This window comes from Mustela nigripes, chromosome 16 (genome assembly GCF_022355385.1).
Source record: "Mustela nigripes isolate SB6536 chromosome 16, MUSNIG.SB6536, whole genome shotgun sequence".
In the NCBI taxonomy this organism is placed as follows: Eukaryota; Metazoa; Chordata; class Mammalia; order Carnivora; family Mustelidae; genus Mustela; species Mustela nigripes.
The window spans coordinates 56,627,113-56,651,713 of NC_081572.1; the positions used below are offsets into that span (position 1 = coordinate 56,627,113).

General features: G+C 54.0%; 1 protein-coding gene across 1 annotated transcript in view; it reads left to right on the forward strand.

Moving 5' to 3' along the window:
* STX8 (syntaxin 8) overlaps nt 1–21,397 on the forward strand; it is a 243,462-nt gene extending 222,065 nt beyond the window's left edge. Inside the window, exon 8 of the mRNA XM_059379409.1 lies at nt 21,223–21,397. Coding sequence (XP_059235392.1) covers nt 21,223–21,290 — 68 coding nt within the window. The 3' untranslated portion in view covers nt 21,291–21,397. The remainder of the gene's footprint in view (nt 1–21,222) is intronic.
* Nucleotides 21,398–24,601: the final 3,204 nt, after the last annotated feature.

Genomic DNA, 24,601 nt, shown 5'->3' on the forward strand with positions numbered 1-24,601 from the left:
ACTCTGACGGTCAGAGCTAGTCACACTTGTGTTCAGTTCCCAACACTGGAGAGCTGGGAAACCTTAGATCAGTTGTTCAACTCTTCTGAGCTTCGGGTTCCATCATCATCATCATTGTCATGCTCATCGTCGCCATCGTCCTCATCATCGTGATGGTATCCGTTCGTGGTTCTGGCCGTAGAAATGCTGTATCTGAGACCGTGGTCACAAGGCTTGGCATGCGGGAGACCCTCAGTAAGTTCTGGCTGTTGCTGCTGCTGCTGTCCTCAGCGGGTAGTGACAGAACCAGACATCTCCCTTTGGTCCCCCTCCACCAACCCTTGGCCCTCATCTCCCGAGTCCCGAAGCTCTGCGTTCCCTCCCTCTGCCGTCTGCCTTCACCTCCTTCTGCTGCTGCTCCTCTTCTGTCCCTGCTGCTCTGCCTCTCCCATGACATTTCTTCCCGAAGGTCTTCTTTCGCCTTCTGATCTGCACCCATCTCTCCCTCACCAACCAAGACCTGTCTGCTGAGAGCTCCAGGTTTCTACTGCACACCCACATGCTTATTTGAGCTTTCAACCAAAATCCCGCTGCAGCCAATCCAGAAGCCCCTGGTTTTCTCCATTTCAGTGCATGGCACCCCACAAACCAGTTATTCAAGAAATCTTGCTTCCCTTCCACAGCCCCCCTCCCACCTGGTTGCTGTCTGTGTTGGTTTCCTCAGGGTCTTGTTGACTTGACCTGTACCCCAAGGCTGGACCCTGCCATCCAGGATCCACACAGTGGCATGAATGACTATATAACATAAATGAGTTGTTGCTCCTCCCCTGCTTAATCCTAGCCAGTGGCTTCCCTTGTGCTCGGAATGAAGCCCAGCTCCTGACCGTGATCCCCAAGACCATGTAAAACTTAGCCACGGCCTTCTTACCAAACTCATCTTGATTTCTGTCCTTCTCATCGGCCAGTTCCAGCCACGGTCGGTGTCTTTCTCTCCATGCCATGAGATCCCCACGTGTCCCATGCTTACTGCTCCCTCCAGCTGGGGTAGTCTTTGCCCACCTTGTCTTGTGACTAGAACCTTCATCTGACCACAACATTAACATACTTCTTACCATAACACTTCATTTGTTTCTTTTGTCACATTTATCTATGATCTGTGGTGATTTCACTGTGTGATTATTTGAATGTCTGCCTCCCCCATTAACATGTAATAACCTTGGGGCCAGGTATGGCATCCATCTTGAACATTGGTCTGTTCCCAGCGTCTAACATGGTACCCGGCTTAGAGTGCATTATTGATGGATGGAGGATGACTGGCTCTCTTCTCTCTGTTCCGCCTGGACCCCATCATGGGCCCTCATTAACCCTCACCAGCTGTCATTTCTGGCTGTTTCTTCTCTTATACCTCCTCCCACATCCCTAGCTCCAGAAAGCTCCAGGCTTTGGTAGAGATGTTCTCCAGAGTGACAAGGAAGTTAACCAGGAAAGGGTTTGCTCTGTACTCACCTTAACTCATGAAGACTTTCACCTGTGAACTCTGTTGATTTAGAAAAAAAAAAACAACAACAAAAAACAAAAACGACTTTCATCCTGATTAAATGTATGGACGTTGTAGCATCTGGATTTGAAATAGGGGTCGATATTAAAAGGGGGCTAAGACCAATTTTGTTCGAGTCTTAGGTATTTCACCGACGGCCTAAAAAGTCTATTGCAAAAGAAATAGACAGAAAGCCTTCCAGCCATTTTGCTGATGACCCCAAATTTTGCCACTAGAAATTTGTTTCCTAAGTCAAAATCTGGTCTTTTAAGTGCATGTATCTGCAGTGTGACATAGATGAGCTGTATATGAATTAAGCTTTTGTTCCTTGGAGGATCTTTCCAATGGGCACAAAAGAACAGAGACCTGCTCGTATTATGACCATCCACAAAGGTAGATTTATTATAAGGACACCTCGCAAGTCCGCATTGGTCCTTATTTCCTAGTTCAAAAAGAGAAAAGAATCTTTTCACTCAACTCAGCTTCATGTGCTGGGTCAGAAGCTGCTGGCCAGCCTGGATCAGCTGTGTGCCCAAGTCACTAGGGCTCGATGGGTAGTATCCTGAAGTATAACCATGGCTCATTGTCAGCCAGAACCTGGATCAAAACAGAGCCCATTTGAAGGGGCTGTAGGCACACCAGGAAACACGTCTGGTAAAGCCTTTGTAACTGGGAAAACAGAGGTTTATCAAGCCCTATATTGCATTACAGGGACCGTACCCAACAAATACACATACTACTGTTATCCCTGTTCTGCAGGTGAGGCCCAGACAGGTGAAGAAGCTCGCCTACAGGGAGTGGGACAGTAAGGATTTGAACCCAGGCCATCTGACTGCAAAACCATGGGCTTCAACACTCCTTACGTGTTGACCCCATCCGAGTAAAGATAAGACGAAAGCATGTGTTAAGCAGTTGAAGGTGGGAGAGGCAGAGAGTGGCAGTGGTTCCTGGGATCATCTGTTTAATGTCGGGGGGGCTCAGAGCGTAGAAGAGCCCAGACTCGGAGGTAGGAGCCAAGGGAAAGGACTCCCCATGAAGTATGGAGTGAGAGTGGACACTTGCAAGGGAGGAGACCCGAGAGATCTGGGTCAGCCACTCAGTCCTCCTAGCACGGAGGGTGTCTGTGATCAGAAGCAAACATTTCAGAAGATCACCGACCATAGTCGTCACATAACAAAGACTTTGGGGGTCCCCGTGACCTAGGGATATTGTAAGAAAAAGAAAATTTAATTTTACAGGACTTTTTAAAAGCAAATATGGATATCATCCATAAATTTGAGGGTTTTGGGGGGACACTTACTGGTAGAAGTGGGTGAACACAACAAAGCCCGTATCAGATCCCTTCTAGAACATTGGTCGAGACCTTACGGACACCCAGTCCAGCTGGCAGGTGACAAATCGGAACAGGAAGCCCCGTCAGTCATAGAACAAGGGCAGATGAGGTCAAAATGCAGAGTGACAGCATGGCAGAGCCACCAGACTCCTTGGCAAGCTTGACCAACTTAATAGGAAAAGTGGCTTTCTTGCAGAGAAGTCCCATGACCTGTGGGTTCTGGTCATTTCTCCTGAAGCAGCAAGAGACCGAGATGACACAGTGCGGGTCATGACTCAGTGACTCCCATCTCACACTCGTGCTGCTGAACGAGCCCAGAAAGGCAGCAGCTCCCCCCACTCCCAGAAGCCATAGACAGGGACCACTTAGAGCAGATCGCAGAGCACGTCAGACTCCACGCCTGCAGGGCCACCAAGCTGAGGTCTGGCCACGTAAACATACGCCTGCTCCGTGGCGAGGCTGAGTGGCTTGGGTTTCCAGGGCGAGATTCGGAATGAGCGGGAAGTCGCCAAGGCAGCGAGGCCTCAGGCCAATTATGCAATTAGCCAAGAGCCGATGCTGGCCTCCACGTTTGTTTAGATAAATTTTGAAATCATCAGCGAGCTCTTGAGCCAGATTCTGCCTCTGCGAGGAGAAAGTCAGACGGTATAAACCTGCGTAGCGCCAGGCAGTATGGGTGGGGGACAAGTTCCGCCTCCTACCCCCCAGGCTGGAGCAGAATCCTTCCAGAGAGAGACTTCTGACTGTGTGTGGCCTGGCTTGGTCCTCTGGGGGCGGGGCAGTGATGGTGGAGGTGGGGATGGTCCCGAGGGTGGCCCCTGGGGCCTCACTTCAGGACTCCCCCCGGACACCCCCATCCAAACTGGTAGAGGGGACATTAATGAGCAAAGACTGGAACTCCAGGAGAGGAGGAAGGCTTTCAGCCTCGTCATTCCAAGATGACGACCTTTTGGACCCAGAAAGGAGAACTGGGCTCCATTTGGTTTCATTCGAGGTATCCCGAATGCTTCCCACGTATCTCATTTATCCTCATGACACCCCAGAGAAGTAAGTTTGTTTGAGATTTATACAAAGTTATGATTATGCCTATAGATTCCAGTTCCTGCTTCAGTGTCATTCTAAACCCCGAGTCTCATCCCCATCTCACTTTTCCTAACATAACTAAGCCCTTTGGGGAACAAACCGGCTCAGGCTTTAGCCTTGCCAGAGGGCGATCCGCCCCCCACCCTTTCCTTTTTTGTTGTTGTTAAGTTTGATTTATTACTTAGCGTTCTAGTCAGGCTCGATGGATGTTCAGAATATTATAAATAATGCGGATTGAAAGGACCGTGCTGAAATGTTTATTGCATTCTTAGAAAGAGAACAAGGAATGGCGGGCGTTGGGAGCTTGGCCATGGCGATGTAGGGGCGTGAGGGGAGGGGGGGCATCTCTTGCTCCGAGGGTATTTTAGTGTGTCAATAAAAGACAGCGCTGCGAAAGGAAGGGACTTATATTACGGTCCCGCTATCAAGAATGTAGAAGCGTTCCAGCGGGCGTAAAGAATCCACTTCAAGAATGTGAGGGCCATAAGGAACTAATCATTAAACATTCCCTCTCTCATTTCCTTACCCACCATGCTGGAGGAAGGCTGCTAACACAGGGGCTGCCCAAGCTTTGAAACCAGCTCTCCAGCGGGCCAGCTCCGGAGCACCCTCTGGGAGGGCTGGGGGCCGCGTGTGGGTGACGGAGCGCCGCCGGTGGACTTACCACCCCACCCCGATGTGCCCAGTGCCTGCAGGCAGGTGAATCTTTGTTCTTCAGGTGCGCTAGAAATACGGGCGTTGGCCAAGATCAGGACCCGCCACGCGGGAGAGTGAGCATCATAGCGGCCCCGTCGCCTCCAGCCATCGCGTTGGAAGCTGGAATCATCCCAGCTCCTTCCTGCTGTCCTTGTCCTCACTGGTGCTTCTTTCTGTCTTGGGCCTTCCTTCAGGCTCCCACGAGGAGGAAGAGTCAATGTTGCTGAGTGGCACAGACCATCTGGGTCCACCCGATGGTAACTGCAAAGTCTGGCTAACTGGTAACTGCTAAAGTTACCACCTGATGGTAACTGGAAAGTCATGGAGATGGTTCCTTGTGTTCGAAGCAAGGCAGTCTTGGCCATCCACGTGCTGCTGTGGTCCCGCAGACCTCCGCAGAGCAGAGTTCTCTCTGTAGGGAGGAAATGGGGGCAGGGCTCCTATTGGCTGGGGACAGGGGCCTTGCGAAAGCCGGTGAGTTTTGTGCATCGGACACATCCCCGGCTGTATACCCCTTCCTTGCCAGGGTGCCTGTCATCAGCAGGAAGTCATTGGGTGCCTGCTTTGCCCACCAGGACAGTGGCCTTCCTACTAGCTGTGGACCCCGTCCCTTCATCTTCACAGTGCCCAGCGAAAGCACAGCCCTTGCTGGCATGTTCATAGTTGACTTTTTACTTTAGGGGCTGGAGAACTTCTGGTGAGCTCTTGATTCTGCCTTCTAAGACACCGTTCTCAAATGTTAGTGCCAGAAGGGTGGCGTGGAGGGATGTGACGCCCCCAGCTTCCTGGGTCCCACCTCCAGAGATCTGGACTCAGCAGGTGTGAGGCGGGGATCAGAAGTCTCCTCTTGAACCATCTCCCCCTGGTGGGACAGACTCACCAGCGATCAGGCAGGAGTGACCGTGTTGGAATGCCAGCATGGTGTCTCCGTCGTTAGGCCATTTCTAGTGATTTCCTCCTCAGGAATGTCTGCGAATAGAGAGGGATAGAAAGTTATAGAGAATGAGTAAGATGCGGGCTGTTTGTGCAATACAGAGGATCCACTTAGCTGAGTCCAAGTCCTCCTCCGTGTTAAAAAGAAGCTCTGAGTCTCTGGTACAATCCCGACATTTCGAGAGAATGTGACCGTGGATCTGTCTGCGGGAACCTAGTAGAATATGTTCTTCTGTAATTTTATATTCCGATATTCACCACTTGGGGTAATATATTGATTTTGAGTTTGGCAGAACCAGCTGTACTTACTCGTATCCCCTTTAGTTCTTTAGAACCAACACTCCCTAGTAACCCTTTCTGTGGGTAGCTTATCCTCTTCCATTCGTTCATTCAGCACATACTCATTGAGTGCTTAGTCTGTGCGGAGTACGAGTCTAGCTGCTAGAATATCTCCACGTTAATTATCACCAAGTAAAAGTGCTGTTTGAATTCCCCACTGCTGACTCTCCATACCCCCACGCAACCAGTATTTGAGTCTAAACGATGAGCTTCTTTTCCGTCAACCAAAACACAAGTGCGTGATGCAGAAAGTGCGCATTGTACGACATCTGTGCTGGGCACCTGTGGAGAGCATCACGGGGACTAGAGTCATGGCAGTGCGTGGACTGTCTGTCCTCTCAAGAATTTACAGACGATCAGGGAAGGGCTGTGCTTTCCATGAATCTGACCGATTGTTAGTTTACGCTAGTGATGAACTAATTTCTGTAACGCGTGTGTTCAGGATACAGTCCTTGGCAGAAGCAGCCAGGGAAAAGCAGTCCTTGGGTGCCTTGGGCATGGGAGAGGAGGTGTCACTGGGGAGGGAACGTTTTTGAGCTGAGGCCAAAAGCCAGCGTCTGCGTGCTGGGTGTGTGGAAAACGTGGAGGGCTATAGGGTGGTGTGAACAGCCCCGTGCCAAGGCAGGAGGTGTGAGATCATGGCGCACTGAGCGGCAGTGGCCAAGGTGGGAAAATCAGATCCTCGCACTGGCAGCGTGTCGTAACTCAGCTCTGCTGTTCGGCCTTGAAATGGTTGCTGAAGTTATCTGACAAGACCAAGTTCAGTGTAAGTCAGCAAATAGTTCAAAGAGCCAAATCTGACATTCTGGATCCTCTGTTCTACTTGTTTCCAAAAAGACTGGGTCTGGAGAAGCTGATGGCATCATTGTGTTATCCTCCAATAGCCTTTTATTTTTTTGTGCCCACAACACGAGTCTGAAGGGCAGTTCTGTTTTGTGTGTGGCTCCTGACCTTGGACGCATACCTGGTGTTGGCAGGAACAGCCTACAGGGCACCTGGGACACTCAGTTGTGTCATCAAGATGCCTTTCTTGGACTCTATCTTTCAAGTCTCATGAAGCCTCTTCCACAATGACCACCTGCAGGGGAGGACCTCCCTAGTTCGCCTTATCCTCAAAACTGATATAAACTTCCATTCTTTTTTTTTTTTTACGATTTTATTTATTTATTTGACAGAGAGAGAGATCACAAGTAGGCAGAGAGACAGGCAGAGAGAGAGGAGGAAGCAGGCTCCCCGCTGAGCAGAGACCCAACGTAAGGCTCGATCCCAGGACCCCGGGATCATGACCTGAGCCGAAGGCAGAGGCTTTAACCCACTGAGCCACCCAGGCGCCCCTGGAAGTACTCTTAAGGAGGGTATTTTTTAAAAGAGTTTATTTGAGAGAGAGAGAGCGCGCGTGCTTGTGCGTGTGCACACAAGTAGGGGGAGAGGCAGAGAAGGAGGGAGACAGAGAATCTCAAGCAGACTCCATGCTGAACGTAGAGCCCGCCACGGGACCACAGAAAGTATTCAAGCATGCACCAAGGCTCCGAGCCCAGGTGGAAAGATGCAAAGCCCCAGGTTCAGGCACCATATGATGCAGCTTGGGAATGGAGATGAGGTCCAGAGCCAACGGCCAAGAAGGAATTCTTGTGCCATCCTTGGTGCAAAAGAAAAAAAAAAGCACAGGGACGGGACCCGTGAGCAGAAAGAGCTGCTGCTTAACATGGGCATTTTCACACAGTCATCCAGACTGTTGGGGGATTTTGCATGAGTGCACATTTCAAAATCTCTGTTTGTGGTAGCATGCTTGAAAGTGACGGAGGGTGGTCCCATCCTTCTCGGGGGTCCCCGTTCTTCCTGGTGTTGGTGTCGTGTGGTGGACAGATACGGTGGTGCTGGCAACCAGAGTGATTTGCAGACAGGATGCCGACCAGAGTGTCTTCTGTTCAAAGAGTACAGACTGTGAAGGCCCCTTTTGTAGCCAGAACCATTTCCAGCAGGAGTCAGGGCAGCTGATGTCCATTGAGTACATGCCGTGGGCCGGGGAGCGTGCTCGGCACTGAGCATCCCACCTCGTCCTATCTCCATGGCAGTTCTGGGAGCTAAGGGCTAGTGTCCCCCAATTTTAGGCACTGAGGATGGATGGGGTCTCTTCCCCAGAGCCATGGTGTGGATGCCAGCTGGCCGATGGTTCAGCCCACACTGCCGCTCCCCATGTCAAGCTGGACCCTGTATTCATACATACATGTATGTTCTCCCATCTGTCACTTGGCCTCACAATTGGGAAGTCACACACACACACACACACACACACACACACACACACTGTACTGGAAGTCAGGGGGCCAGGGAGCTTCACATGGCTTACTGGTGACCATTTGAAAAAGCAGGATGACCTTCAGAGTACACTGGAGCTCATGTTTCTGCCTTGATGACAGGGACAGGCTCTGTTGCCAAACCGAGGGACCATGACGTAGGTTCTGACTCTGGGAAAAGGCGCTGCTCTTCAAAGGAAAGGGCCGTGTCGGGCGGCTCTCTCCAGCCCTTCTTTCTTCTTCCTCCCATGGCTCTTACCAGTCACCTTTCTTCTCTGTGGCTCTTGGTTATACATGGTCTGTGTCATCTTGTAGGCCAAAGGAGCGCTGAGGTTGGGGGACAGGATTGGGGGGACAGACACAGCCTTGGGGTTGACAGAGTGGCTGTCTACCTGATGCCCCAGAAGTAGCACTAATGATCCCCCTGAAATGCATTCACCCCGATTCTTCCAGACTTCTGGTGACCCCTGGCACTTACTCCCTCCTCCTCCTCCTCCTGCCACCAGAATGTGGACTTCCTTTAGATTTTAGCAAGCAGCAGCAGGGTGGGGGGGGCAGTGCTACTTGAAAGTGAACCCCCCCCCCCCCAGAAGGTGGCAGTCATCCATTTCTGATGTTCATTTGGGCACAGAGCTGTCAGAACGGGTCGTGTGGGGAACCGCTGCCGTCGGAGAAGCCGTGTACGGCTCCTTCATGTCAGACCACGTGTTAAACCACACGTCCCCCGAGACCGCGTGGCTTCCAGCCTTCACCAGCCAGGGCATCCTGTCCTGGAAAGTGCCGGGGACCCCCTGATAAGGTCAGCCTCGCCAGCCTGTCTTCTCTGCACTCCCTGATCAGTTCGCTTTCTGTTTCCACATGTCGCGACGTCATTCAGCATTCCAGCCAACTTCTGTCATATGTTGTTGCTGACCTTACCTGTCACTAGCGTTCACTGGTGGCCGTTCCCTGATGCCCCGTAGAAAGGCACACTCATCTGACCCACAGCACGTTTCCAGATCCCACTGTGGGATGGCCGGTTTCTGGAAAGTATTAGCACCCGCTCCTGCTTTTGCCCCTGGAGCCGGAGGGAGGGGATCCATGCCTCTGAGCTGCCAGCAAGCACTCACCTCTCTGCAGCACTTTGCACCTCTGAGGACACAATGTCATTTACTTATTTGGGGTTTTGTCTGTCTTCACCCACCGTATCCTCCCAGCAGTCAGGCACACACAGGTGCACACATGCGTGTGAGCATGCACAGGTGTAAATAGACGCTCAGTGAGGACAGGGACTTTTGTCTTTTTTTTTCACTGTCCTCTCCCCAGTGACTAGAGCAGTGCCTGGCACTCTATAGATGGATTGATTGATGTTTGTTAAATAGATCAACATCCAGGAGTGCCTGGGTGGCTCTGCTGGGCGTCTGCCATCAGCTCGGGTCATGGTCAGGTCCTAGGATCGAGCCCCACGTGGGGCTCCCTGCCCGGTGGGGAGTCTCCTTCTCCCTCTGCCCTTCCCCACCTCCCCCCTGCTCATGCTCTCTCTTTCTCTCTCAGATAAATAAAATCTTTGTAAAAATTCAATCAAAATCCATTGTAAAGAAGTAGAATCTAGAGGCTCTGGGTATTGTTTTCACTTTCCTGGCCACCCAGGAGTGGGAGCCTTCTGTTATCTTGTCGATCAAACATTTACTGAGCACGTCAGCCCGTCACACACGTGATGAAGATAGAGTGTCTAGCACCGCTCATGGGGACAGACGTGGCTCTCATTAGAAGCTCAGCGGTGGCCGGAACGGTGTGCGTCCATAGTGTGGGTCTGCTTGACCCACACCCTCCACGGGCCCGTCCACAGTGTACTCTGGGGCAGGAGGGGTCCCCAGGGGAAAGGCTCCAAGCAACTCATTCACCCCATCCAAGGGGTTCTTGTTCGCCTCATTGACAGGAGGGGGGCTCTCCTGCCCCGACCTCTGCTCCCAGTTCCTCTTGCCCCAGAACCCCCACGCGTCTCCTGCTCACTTTGTCTCTTCAGGACAGCACTGATGGCGTTACCCTGAGAACGTCTGTGATGTCACTGGAGGCATGACTGCGAGAGCGTGTCTGAGAAGGCGTCTTGCCGGCGAGCTATTTCCTTGCACCGCCCTTCCACGTTCCCAAATTAGAGACACTTACTTTTGCTGATGAGCTCTTTCCTGAAAGCTCCCAGTTAGAAGTCAGAGGGAAAAGGGCGCCTGGGTGGCTCAGTGGGTTAAAGCCTCTGCCTTCAGTCCAGGTCATAATTTCAACGTCCTGGGATCGAGTCCCGCATCGGGCTCTCTGCTCAGCGGGGAGCCTGCTTCCCCCTTTCCCTGCCTGCCTCTCTGCCTGCTTGTGATCTCCCTCTCTGTCAAATAAAATCTTTTTTTTAAAAAAAGAAGAAGTAGTCAGAGGAAAGGGCTCTGGCTCGTATAGGTTAAAGAACGTGTCATTTGTTTGAATGCTGTCAGGTGACTAGTGAGATTCCAAGGGATAACTGAGCCAGGAAGAGTCGGAAACACGGCCCAGCGGGGGACCTCCAGGCCCATTTTGTCAGCCACCCGTCCACAGTGTCACCATTGTGGTGACGGAGCCCAACTCCGCTCAGTCCAAGCTTTGCGGTTCGTGGAGTGGAGAGCCCGGGGGCCTCACATGGCCTCATGCCAAGTTGAACAGACACGTAGCTGTCCCCACCCCTCCCGGGGGATGTTCTCCTGGGGTTTGGAACTCAGAGCCTCGGTTCAAATATACTACTCTGGGCTTCCGCTTCTCAGGCACATGATTTACTTAAAAAAAAAAAAATTTTTTTTTTCAGAGGGCCCAGCATCTGCTGTATTGAAAAAGTAGCCTCTGGATGGCCATAGCTCCGTGCCCGCCCTTTCTGTACCTGACTTAGAGCTTGGGCTGCAGCCCACTCTGGTCGCCCGGCCCGGTCTCCCTAATTGATGCCAGGTGACGTCTCCCAATGCAAACGGCACCAAGAGAGGGGTTCGTAATGCTGAATCCGTAGCCCGGGTGGAGCCATCCAGAAATCTTTTGACACTTAGTCAAGAGGGAATTGTCAAAACAAGATATCCATAACAGAGTTCCTGACTGTCTTTTCAAAGGCACTTGAATTTCTGCCAGATTCCAGACAGGCTCGCTTTCCCAGGGGGACCCCGCGGCACAGCGAGGGGATATCTCTTTAGCCAATAGTGATGCGCCCGAGAGTGGGCATTAAATTATTGCCCTGACGACTCAAGAGAGGCAGCTTTTGATGACTGATGGGAAAGGTCGTCTCTCTACAGCAGAGTTCTGCTGTTGGATTGTGGTGATTTGCCGGACGTTGGGGGAGGGAACTGAGTAACGCGTTCAGAACACAAATGGAGCCAAGGAACTCGTCTGCACCTTCTGTTTGGGGAGCAGCGGGACTAGCCGAATTTGTGCATACCCCCTCCAAGGAGCGCTGTCATAGGCCAAGTGTTCTTGTTTTTTTTTGTGTGTGTGTGGGAGGGGGTTGATTTTCTGCCCCTCTCCTGAGACCTGGGGCCCACGCAGAGCCACACACGTGTCTTTGCTCCCGTCGGACCTGCCCCACAGAAGGTTCTGGTGTGAGGAAATCTGGCTCTCTTGGCCAGACCCTTACCCTGTGGTCAGATCTGCCCAGGTCTGACGCCTAGGTTGCGACATGATGTGCCCTAGCTAGTGACATGCACTGTCCTGTCCCAAGCAAACATCAGGTGTTGGCCTCACAGGGGCCTCGTGGCTGTGACAGAGACGCCTGATGCCCAGTGAGGCAGAGGTCTGGTCCCTGGAGCTGGGAGCCCGGGAACCTGCCTTCCCCTAGGCCTGCAGCCAGCTCCTCCCAGCTATTGCGGTCTTAATTCCTTTCAATTTCCTGTTTCCAGGCAAGCCCCTCTTTTGCCCCATCCCCCACTCCTGTCAGGCCACCTTCCCCATTCCTGCTTCCTGCCGAGGCTGCGGGGTCTCTCTGGCCCCCAGATGTCTCCCCACACCATCCTCCTTCCCCCCAGTCTCCTGCCTTCTCTCCAGAATGACGTTCTTCCAGGTTCTCTGTGGACGTGACGCATTACCTCTCGTCCGCATTGTGATGGGGTGGCATCCTGGGGACCAGGGAGACAAATTGTCCCCAGATGGGACCTGGAGCTTCATAGGGCAGGGTGAGGAAGGTGCCCCTTTCTCCTCCCCACGTCACCCCAGCACAGATCCGGGACAGACCCCCTCATGGGACTCCAGGCTTGCCCCTTCCAGAGCCACTCCCGAGAAGAGCACAGTACCTTCAGGAAGCTCATCTTTCCCGCAGGAGCCAGGGTTTGGTCACGTGGGCCCAGGTGCTGTCCTGGGGCCGGGGCCGGCCATGATCCTGTCCAAAGGCGAAGACAGACACTCAGAGTAACATAAATGCCAAGGCAACGTTAAGACCTGTTTCATCTAAATTTTCTTGGTTTTCAGTCAGAACCAAAGCACAGGCTAATTCCAGGCCAATCCTTTGCCTTCTCGTGTGTTTCTCTGAGTCTGTCACTTGGCATCACAGACACGGCCTCCCACCGTCACCTGGGTTGGGTCCCCTGGTGAGCCTGGTCCCCAGCGAGGCCCGGCCCCATGGGGCTCCCTCCCAGGGAACGTGGCCGTGTGCCCAGAGCTAGCTGGGCTGTTGGCCCGCAGCCTTCCTGGGGCTCCCGTCAGGGCAGGGCAGGGCTGACCTGTGAGCCCCCACTTCCTCACCTCCAAAGCAGGGGGGGAACTGTTGCTTTGCCTGCCCTGCTGACTCCTGGTGGGAACAGCACAGGACCGGGGCATGGCACGTTCTGAGCCCATGTCTAGCGGCGTGGACAGCTGCCTTTCCTCTGTGTTCCTTCTGTTCTCGCCACGCTGCCGTTACTCGTAATGCCTTTTGCCGGCGCCGCTGCGGTGCCCGGTGTCCCCCACCACCCTCAGGGCTGATGGGCTTCCAGGGTCTGGCACGGCTTCGAAGTCAGGCTTTCTGCAGGCCTTCTAGGTTCCCCTTGGGTTTGGTTTGTACGTCTCTAAGTCCTTGGGCCCATGACCCTGGCCTTGGTGCTGCCCCCGCTCTGACCTGGCCCCCTCACAGGGCCTCCACCCCCAGCCCTGTTCATACCACCACCACCACCACCCCTGCCGACCCCAGGGCCCGCTGCTCCTATCACCTGGCGTCCGCTCAGCTGGCTCCGCTCGCCTTGCGGCCTGCGCCTAGCCCAGCTGCCCTTCCTGTGCTCAGGACCCAAACGGCTGTGGCCAGGTACCTGACCCTAAAATTCAGCCTTTCCTGGACACCCGTCATCACGGCCGAGCTGTGGCTGGAACCGGACTCTGTGTCTGCACGAAATGTCACCCAGGTGTCCCCTCTGGTTCTGCGCCCCTCCCTTCCCTTTGGGGATGAATGGCATCTGGCTCTCTCTGGGACATTGTGCCGCAGGTGCTGCTCGGAGGCCCCCTGCTCCAGCGGAGGGTCCCAGATGCAGGAATAATTAGTGTCTTCGCTCTGCCTGTAAAGGGCCTCTAGATTCGCCCCCAGGGAGCCTCCCACACCTCATCTCACTGAGTCCTCCCCATGCACCTAGGAAGTCGGTATCCGGGGCTTTGACAGAGGGTGGAACTGAGCTCACCATAAAGGCATGGAGATTGGGCCTCCCTGACCCCCAGGCCAGCACGGCTGCCCCCACACCAGACCGCGCCATCCCTGTTGCTGCAGATCGTCAGGCCTAACGGAAGGAATATTATCTAACACAGGCATTGAAGGGTGGAGGAGGTTTAGGGGCACTGGCCTGCCTCTTGGAGTGTCTCTGGCTCCAGGGGCAGTGAGCCACCAGCCTAGAGGAAGCAGGGTCCGTGGAGGGTCCCAGGCTGTGTCCCTGCAGAGGGTGACGGAGGGCCAAGGGCAGAAGCAGAAGGGAGAGGGAGACGGGAGGTCTGCTGAGGGGACGGAGCCCACCAGTGCTGCCCGGGGGTTCACTCTCCAAAGCAGAGAAGAAATCCCAGGGATGTGTTGAGTGCCAGGTGAAAACAGAACCAAAGTCAGAACAGAAGACTCAAGCTCAGGTTTTTAATAGAAGCGCTGTCTGCGGGACTGTGGCAGGAAAGCAGAGCGGCAGGGGAGGGGAGCGGCTGTCCACACCTGTCTCCTGGGCCGGCTGAGCTCCAGGCTGCGGGCAAGAAGGCTGTTGGGGAGCCCACCCCATGCCGCCTTGTACCCAGCTCCCGCATGGGGTCCCCAGGGCACCTGCCGTTCTGTGCCCTGTGGTCTGGCGCTCAGATTGTAAATGCGTTCACCTTCTCTGCTGGGTGTCTACTCTTTTCTCAGCTTATTTGCCCAGTAATGGGATTAAAGGGAACATTTACATGAACTTTAGAAAACAAATATTCCAGTTTTGTCTTTTCTCTGGCTCGCTCCCCATCTCAGCTCAGGAGTCTGCTGCAAGAAATCTGTTTGATCAGGGAGAACCTACTGCTTAATGCATAAGCAAATGTCACCTGTCAACAGGCACCCCTGGGAAAAAACCCAGCCCGCCGTGGGGGTCTTTTCCTAGATGTCTAGGCTAGAGCTCTGGAGGCTGTTCACTGTGGGAGAGGGGCTCGCAGGAGCAATGGTATAGGGATGCGGGGACAGTCACAAGCAACCAGTGCTGCTCTCCTGTGATCAGATCAGGAAACTTCAGATAACTCGGCCCTTTGCATGCCTCTCCCTGCTACCCCCCACCCCTACTCTCGCACTGTGCTTAGCCCCTACAGCTGAGCGCTGAGGGGGAAGTGGTCTGTGCTGTCTGCTCTCACTCTCCCCAGAAGACAGTCCATGTTCCTCCTCCTCCACTCCCCCTCCTCCTCCTCTTTCCCTCCCCTTCCTCCCCCCTCTCCCTCTCCTTCCCCTCCCTCTGCCTCCCCTCCCTCCTCCTCAAGCACCAAGAGTGACCTACCCTCACCCGGGGCAGATGCGTTGGCAACACAGTGCCCATTACTTTGCAGGTTTCCAGTGTTTCACTGGAAAAAATACGGGCCATGAATCCCGATGAACACTCTTCAGAAGTTCTGGAGAGAATTGCATTTCATGTGCCTTCCCAGTCTGAAAGGAGTTTGTTTTCCTACATCTTTCTTTAATTGCCACGAGCTGGACTTGTAAATATTGTAAGTGGTTGAGTAATCCCCATCTGGTAGACTGACCAAAGGAAATGGCCATTTTTTTCCACGATTGGGCCTCTGGCGCCCGTGCCTGGCCCTGAGAGGGGCACCTGGGTGTGGGACGCGCAGCGCGGGGTTCGGCAGGAGGGGTGCCGTGGTCAGGAGCCTCGCCAGGTGTTTCTGTGCCGGGGGTGGGGTAGAGAGCCTTCATTGTTCCAGAAGTTGGCAGGTTCCCAGAAGTTCAGCTGTCTTTCCTCATTCTGAAATGTCACACATCTCTGTAGCTGGGGGACAGATGAGCAGACCCCCTGAGGTTTACGCACCACTCTGAGGCAAAAGAAGGAAGTTCTCTCTCTCTCTCTCTCTCTCTCTCTCCCCACCCCACTGTGACTGAATACTATCCCCTTAGGCCACATGGTCTCCTGCTGTGGCCTCTAGGCCACAGTCACTTTCCTGTGTCTCCAGGGCTGGAGGCTTTCCCTGCCTCTGTCTTGAAGGAAAGGCAAATCGCCTTCTGTGTGGTGGTGACTTGTGTTAATGATTCTTTATCTCTGATGCTTTTGATGGAGTGGGAGTGGGAGAGGAAGTACGGCTGGGGTTCAGGGCGCAGGGGAGGGCACAGGTGAAACCAGACTGGCCACCATCTGATCCCTGTGCCCATGCAGTACACCTGCCCATCCACTCTCATCTCTGAAAGTTTCCACCATACAGACTGCAAAGGAGGGAAGGAGGAAGGAGAAAGAGAAGAGAAAACCGAGTCAAAGCTCTGTATCCCTGTTTTCGAGTCCCAGCGTGCCTGGGGCCCCCGTCCCTGAGAAGCCCCCCTTTGTGTCGGGGACCGGGATCCCCCCTGCACCGGCCCCACGGGTGCAGAGAAAGGGGACGAGGTGGAGCTGGGTGGTGGTGGGGGGTGTCCCACCTGGATTTCCGGGCTGGTTCCCGCATCCACGTATTCTGTGCACGGTGCAGCTCAGCCCTCCCTGGCTTCAGAACGAGCCTTGGTCACTCTTCCCGAAACATCCTCCAGAGAAGAGAGACTCCATTCAAGGAAGGTGCCAGAGCCGTGGCCTGGCTCCAAGAAGGCCAGACTCTTAAAGAGAAAGCGTTGCTGTGTGGGAAGGTCTGTGAACACCTGCTCTCTGACCGGGAGCATCCCAAAGGCTGCGCTGGCCTTGGCTTGTCACTGTCACTTGCCGTCTCGAGAGGACTTCCTCACTTGACGGTCCGTGCACACCCGTTCAGTGAAACCTGCTGAAAATGTCGCGGCCAGAGGGCCCCCGTTTGCTCCGAAAGGCTTGAAAATATAAAAGACGTACCTGTCACTCGGCCTTAGAGCCCCTCTCATCGCTGGACAGGAGCCCAGCTGAGCCCATGACATCAAGGTCCTCGCTCTCTGCGTTTCCAGCTGGCACGGGTGTCTGGGTGCCTGTGTCACCTCTCCTGTGGCACGTGTTGTGCGACTCACAGTGTCCAAGATAGAACCATTGCCACCTTACAGAGGAATTGCTGTATTAAGAGTGATCTAGGAGGCCCACCCACCGGGCTGCTAAACTGTCCCATCGAAGGACTCCCAGCCCAGAAGCTTCTGTCTGGCCTCCTGGTGTCTGTGCGGTGTCTCTTGATTGCCGCCTTTACAATCTTCTCCTTCTTTGGCTTCCTTGACACATGTTCTCAGCTTCTCTCTCTCTGTTGACTGTTCCCGCTTTGCCTTTCTTATTGGTTCTTCTCGTCTCTTCCTGATAGTCGATACATTGACTCATTTGTACATATATTAAAAAAAAAAAAGAAAGAAAAGAAAAGAAAAGAAACCAACAAAGGGTCTGGGGACGGGGCATTGTGGAGGGGAGCTGGACCGGCGCAGCCCCTGTGTCGGACTCTCGGGGGCCCATGGTGGAGACAGACAGTGTCTGAGCACCTAAATCATGACGGAAGAAGGGGGCATTGCAGGGCCATGGAAGGGACAGCCGGAGCATGGTTCATGGGATGCTGGGGAGAAGGTCCTTCAGGAAGTGACATTGGCACTGGGTTCTGGGGGACGAGTAGGGAGCACGTGGGCCAAGAGGGACAGGAAGGAGCGTCACCCTGGCCATTGAGGAAACTGAAGGGTGCGTGTCTGGAGCCGGTGCAGAGAATGGCTGCCGGGGTAGCCGGACGCAGAGCGTGCGAGGCCCCCCCTAAAGAGTTTGGATTTCTGCTGAGGCCTCTGAGAGTTGCAAGGCTGCCAGTAACCTGATCTGGTTTACGCTCCAGCTCAGCTGCAGGGAAGGCATTGGGCAGAGCGGTGGCAGGTGGGCCCAGGTGGGAGGCAGCAGTAGCCACCGGAGCCTGGAGGCCCCTTCCCTGACCGTGTATGAGCTCAAACCCGGCATATGGTTTCTTCTTCTCAGCCAGTCTCTGCCCTCCATTTCCTGGCTCCGGTCTCTTGTTCCACTGTGCTTGTCACTGCCCGCTGTGAATCTCAGGGGTCCTGGTGTCAGCCTCTCCATTGGCCCTCCCCCTTCCCTCCAGTCCAGTACCACTGCTGCTGCACAACCAGCCTCTGGGCCCCAAGTGTTCCCCCAGCTCCAATCCTGCCTGAGCAGCCGTAACTGAACACCATGCCTTGTCTCCCGTCTTTTCTCAGCACCCAGGCCTCCCCCTTGTCTTTGGGGTTACCCTGCATTCTGGAGTGCTAGCAGGTGCCCCCCAGTGCTCCTCAATCCTTCTGTGTCCTCCAGTTCCATGCTGGGTCCCTGATCCTAAGCAGGACGACCTCTCAGCCCAGCCAGGAGGTGGTGGGATTCCTGCCCAGGGGGAGCTTTTGGTCAACATAAAGATATTTCTGGAGGCAGAAATAAAGGAAGAGGAGATTTGTTCTTCTGGCTCTGGCCGGAAGATGGGCTGAGATAACGTTCACCTATGCACACTCGTGCATCTTACTACACATGTCTTGAAACGCGAGATAAAATATCACAGCCCGCCCCTCAAATGCTGATGCAGAGCCAAATTGACAAGGAAGAGAGGAAATCCCCAGAGGAGAGAAATGGGAGAGAGAGCTGGAAACCAGAGCCTGAGTGGAGGAACCGAGGCTGCAGCTGGGTCGTTATCGGCCCTAGTGATAGAGAGCAGGGATCCGCAGACTTCTGTGAAAGACCGGATAGTAAAGAGTTTAGGCTTTGCAGACCACAGACGGTGCTTCACAGCTTCTCTTTGTCTTCTTTGACAGCCCTTAAAAAATGTACAAACCATTCTTGGCTCGGGGGTTGTACAAAAACAGACCAGCAACCAGGGGAACCACACTTTGCTGGCTCCTGATGGAGAGGCTTGGGTTAGTGTCCGTACGAAGTTGGGGAGAATTCTTAGGTCCCAAGAGGGAGTACTTGCAAAAGATCAGATCATTAGAGGAAAGAGGGGTATTGGGAAAAAATCATCCACTGTCACAGAATGACAGGGAAGCCTGCTATATATTTTTATGTGCCTTCTTAATATTTGACACTGTGCCCATGCTGTGCTTTACAACGGTTGAGTTTAAAGAGCACACCACTTGGGGTGCCTGGGTGCCTCACTCGCTTGAGCATCCAAGTCTTGGTTTTGGCTCAGGTCATATCTCAGGGTCCATGAGCTCGAGCCCGGAGTCAGGCTCTGCCCTCAGTGGGGAGTCTGCTTGGGATTCTCTCCCTCTGCCCCTCCCCTGTCTCTCTGTGAAATAAATAAATAAATAAATGTTTATTTAAAAATTTTTAAAAAGATTTATTTATTTGAGACCAGAGAGAGTGCGCACAAGCCGGGGAGGAGGGTCAGAGGGCGCGGGAGAAGCAGACTCCCCAGTGAGCAGGGAGCCTGACACAGGACTCAATCTCGTGATCCTCAAGATGATGACCTGAGCCAAAGGTGGATGCATAACCAGCAGAGCCACCCAGGTGCCCAGTAAATAAATCTTTAAAAGATAAAATAAAATGCTCACTACTTGAACTACATTGAACCCTGAAGGTCTGTGGAGGGAATTCAGGGCATCTATGAACTGGGTGGGAAAACTGAGATACAGCCTTTTCTTCAGTTAAGAATGCAGGCAATGAACCACGTTATTGTTTGAAGTCCTGGTGGCTTTGTCACCTGTAAAAATCGCAGGTATTTTCACATCAAAATACACTATTATCTCAAATTTTTAAAAATATATATTGGATAAGCATGTTCCATTGTAACCAGAAATTTTAAAACACATTTCTGAGTAATTGTTGGGCCAAAGAAGAAATTGCTGAAAAATCTAAAATACATAGAACTTAGAAACTAAGAGCAGTGAAATTATTTCCCACCAAAAATTATAGACAGGGGCAGCCGCCTGCCTCAGTGGATGGAACGTGCAACTCTTGATCTCAGGGGCCTGAGTTCGAGCCCCATGTTGGGTGTTAGAGACTACTTGAAAATAAAATCTTAAAACAGAAAGTTGTAGGTGTAGAGGGACAATATTTAGAAGAAAGATGGAAAATGAATGAGCTGACTTTCAGTTCAAAGAACAGTAGAGTGAATCCAAAGAAAACCTATGAGTTGTAGGATTAAGGAATACAGATGCAGAAATTTAAACAGGAAATGAGGGGACACGACCAGCAGCATCAGAACCCGTTCTTGGAAGAGATGATCAAAAGAGGCACCTTGAGGCAGCGCTAATCAGGAAAAGGAATGTCCAGATATACCACATTAGAGACAAAAAGAAGAGCACGGGTACAGCCTAGTGTTCTAAGAGAACGGTTTTACACCAGTATTTTTGAACACTCAGAAAAAGTGGGCAGTTTCCCAGAAAAATCTAACTTAACAAAACCGAGTCCAGAAGAAGGGAGAGCAGAACCCCCAGTGTGGGAAACTGTCCGAGGGTAGGGTGAGTGTTGAGGACACACTGAGTGACCATTCACCCATTTATTCAACAAACGGGCATTGAATCCACTCCAGGTGCCATCATGGAAGCTAGGGGTGCAGCAGCCAGTGATGTAATCCCACCTCCATACCTTCCATCACTTCTGTCCAGTGGAAAGTTCACCAATTGTCTCTGTCCGACATGGTAGCCGTTGGCCACATGGGACCCTTGAGCACTTGAGATATGGTTAGTGGCACCGAGAAACTGAGCTCTCTACTCTATTTGATTTTAATTCATTGAAATGTAAGGAGCCCCATGTGGCCAGTGGGTATTTAGTTAATAAGATGCATAATGTGCTGGGGGTGCTTCCTGTAAGAGCATCGGGAGTTGAACTCCTGGGACCGGCCTTTCTGGAAACAGCCTCTCCGTCTGGGGGCCACAGAACCACGTAATCCTACACATTTGAGTCACCTGTTACTTCCCAGACATGTTCACTTGCTTTACCTCGTGTGCTTCTCGCTTCCCTCTGGGGGCTTCAGTAACTCAGGAGACCCTTGAGAGAGCAGATGTGTATCCAGTGCCGACTTTGCAGGAATCCCTGCACTGGATATCTATTTTTTTAATTTTTTAAGATTTTATTTTTTTGAGAGAGCAAGAAAGCACGAATGGTGGGGAGGGCCAGAGGGAGAGGGAGAAGCAGGCTCCTCGCTGAGCAGGGAGCCTGACCCTTGAGGGACCCTGGGCTGGCTCAGGTCCCCCAGATCATGACCTGAACTGAAGGCAGACCCTTAACCCACTGAGCCACCCAGGCAGCCCTCCATTGGATGCTTTTGCCAATGTGTGACCTAAGCATCTTGAGTTCAAGAAGGCAGAGCCATGTAGCCAGTGGAGACAATGGATTCTGGATTTAACCTTTCCCTGCAGACCCTAATGCCCTTTGCTTTCTCGGTGTTTCATCAGTGCAATCCGAAAGCAGAGCCACATTTCCCTGTCCCCCGCAAAGGTAGGTCACAGGCTAGGTCATGCCCTTCCAGCATGAGTCACTGAAGCCGTCTCTCATGCTTGTCTTTTCCAGGGATGATCATGGTGATTTTGCTACTGCTGGTGGCGATTGTGGTCGTGGCCGTCTGGCCCACCAACTAATGGCAGTAAGGAGCGCACCAGCTGTGATGCCTGCCAGCGCCGCAGAGAAGCCCAGCACCCAGGTGGTACCTGAACCCGCTCTCAATAAACGTCCCCAAAGCTCTCAACTGCGGCTACGCGTTGCGTCGATTAAAGTACCCGCCCCCCACAAGCCCTGAACTGCGGCTGCGCATTGCGTCCATAAATGCCCCCCCCCCCCAAGCTCTGAACTGCGGCTGCGCGTTGCGTCAATGGGCCCGTAGTGGGAGGCTCCAGGGCCGCAGGCCGCGTGCCACCCGTTTGCTTCTGGCACTGGTCATTTGGGTGCCAGGCCCAAGTGACCGTGCCCCATGGCTGCGGGGGGAGTTCCGGCCACCCCGCAGTGTGCTAGGCGTCCGTCTGCTTGGGGAAGTCGTGTGCCCGCGAGGGAAACGGTGAGTGAACAGCCGCGGCCCCACGGGGAGGAGGGGCGCATGTGTGAGTGCGCACCTGTCACCCGCCCAAGTCCGCGCTCCCGGGCTTGCTGCCATGACGCGGGGACATTTGCAGGCTCTACTTTGGGAACTGCCTTCAGACCCAGTAGCAGCTCCCGCTGCTTTCCTCAGTGACTGGGCTCCGAGCCCCCAGACCAGGTCTGGGGAGTAGGGTAGGAGTGGGGAGGCATGGGACATTATCGGGCTGGAAGGCACCTGTTAGGGTCCAGAGAGGTGTGAATGTGACGTCAGGAGGGCAGGGCCTTTCTTGGGTTCCTCCGCGGGCTGCAAGCACCCGGTGTGTGTGAGTGGAGGGCACTGCATGTGTGCGTGCGCGTGAGTGCCAGGGCCAAACGGTGCGGTGGGCGTCCTGAGGACCCCCAGCCCGCAGGAGCTTCGGGGAGTTCCGCGTTAAAAGATGCCCTCTGTTCTGGGTGACGAGAGAGCAGGGTGGCCAGCTGGCCAGGCTTTTGCTCTCCCTGGCGGAGGGGGAGGGAATTAGGGTTGGCAATGGGGCCCTTCCCTAAGCCCGAGGTTTCACTGAGGAAAAAGGAGAAAGTGGGCCCGTGGAAGGGAAATCCCAGGGTCTCCTGCCCTCTGAGGGCACAGCGGGATCCTCCGTGGGCAGAGATGGACACAGGGAGAGTCAAAGCACCACCCAGCGTGGCGTGTCCTTGGCCACGAGACCAAAGATAGCCGTGTGCGGGAGGCCCTGAGTCCAGAGGCCTGGCCCTCGGTCAGAGGCTTGATACATCCTGCAGAAAGGGGGGTGACCCTCCTCTCGGCAGCTCTTCTCCGGTAGTATGGGCTCACTTAAGCTCCCGCCAGCCCCCACTCCACCTGAGTGGTCCCCCTTGCCCCTGGTGTGTGCACGCAGCTGGGACATGCTTGCCTGTTCTCTGAGAGGCGTCCAGCCCTGGACCTGGCCTGCCTGGTCCCTGCACCCTGCCCAGTGACAGCTGGAACTGACAGGATAATGCTGCATCCCCAACCACCTAGACCCAAATGTCCTGGGTCCATCCCAGTCATGGGTGTCTTGTCCCTGCTGCCTATCCCTCGAGTGACCGGTCTTTTCACTGCAGACCCTGAGCTAGGGGGACAGCCCTGGGGACAGCCACGGCAGGCTCTGACAGAGGAGAGGGGGACACTGGGAGCCCTCATAGTGGCTGTGGAATGTTCTGTCCAGAAGTGAACCCATTTCCTCTGCTCACAGCTCATTGACCGGGTGAGGGCCTCAGGACATGGCCAGAAGGCAGAGAGCCCGAGCTAGGTGGGGCACAGCCCCCGGGACAGGCACACGCCGGTCAGCTATGTGATCGCTAACCTAAGAAGAAACCCAGCGGGTTGGACGGTCTCCACATCGGAGCCCCAGGATTCTGCTGCGCACTCTTGGATCCTATTCACCTGCTGACCTCGGGGGGCTGCGCACACACCAGAGCAAGGCTAGGCCTTGGGGAGCGACAGCCGCGGTGAACAGGAGCCACGCTGTCAGGGACCTGGACTGGGACGCTGAGATGAGAAACCGAAGGGGGCTTGTCTCGATGTGGGTGTGTTCTCGAAGGAGAGAGGCCATGCGGATAGTAAGGCACCCCAGGATGCGTGTTCCTTGTTGGGAAGGGGGTAGGCAGGTGGTTGCTAACGGATCACCCAAAGGACGATCAAGAATCTGCAGAGCCGGCCTTCCAGCCTCGTCGTGCAAAACCCCCGAATCCGCATAAACAGCGTCTCCTTGGAGCCCCCCCACCTTGGGGCTCATGGGAGACAGCACTGAAGTTCTGTTTGACTTTCTCACCTCCTCTTGACTTGCTCAGCACGGAGCCCCGGCAACTTGTGGGGCGTCTTTGAACCAGAGCCACAGCATCCTGGCTCAGTCACACGGAAAGGCCTTTTCAAGCCAAACACTGAGCCGATGTCTGCACACAGCAGCTTCTGTTCTTTTGACGGAGTGGGCTCCGGGCCCGGCCCCAGCGCTGCTAGCTGGGTGCCCTAGACAAGTGACTTCACTTCTCTGGACCCGCAGACAGGGGAGGCGCGAAATGCCGTCTGGTTTGGCCGTGAGGACCTGCCATCTGAGCCCCGGGGTGGTGCAGTGCAGGAAGGATCCCCCCTCTTCTTTGCTTCCTGGGGGCTAAGTTTCCCACGGGAAACACCCACTTCTCCAAAGCGAAGGGCGCCTGGCTGGGATGTGCCCGGTTTGGGGATCTGTTGGGTCGAGACCCACCCCGGAGTTAACGTGGCTGACGTGAACGGGGGCATTTTCCAGCTGGTTTGGAAAGTGAACCCGTTAAGACCTGGTCTCCCCACCGCCAAGCCCCAGAGGGGTTTCTGGGGCCCACAGTGCTCTGCATCAGCCATGTGAGTGGTTAGGACTTCACCCTAAGCACAGAGAAGAGAGGCAACATAGGGCCTTTTTCTGTGAAGATAAACCATATTAAAATAACAGCGTAAGTATTGTTTAACTTACCTGACTGTGAATGATAAGCATTTAAAGGCTGGATACCACATAAAGAAGTCCAGACACCTGCTTATGACTGGTACTTACGTTCTGTTGAAATTTTGTTATTATTAATAACTGTAAAGCTTGGTCTTCATCAGCCCCAGTGCGTCCGCTGTGCATCCATCAGGGTCCACGGAGCCCCCGCAGAGTCCTGTCCGTCCACGGGGCTGCTGGGGAATTCCCACAGGCCCCTCTGCTTCCAGAGCGGCTGCCCATGGAGACCAGCCAGCCGGCCTGCGGCCGCATCCTCGCTCCTGGTCCACCAGGCCAGCCCCAGCCTGTTCGACCCCTTACTCCCCGCGTCTTCAGCTTCGGGGTTACCCTGAGACCTCTGTGCTCAGACCACGGATCTCCTTTTATCT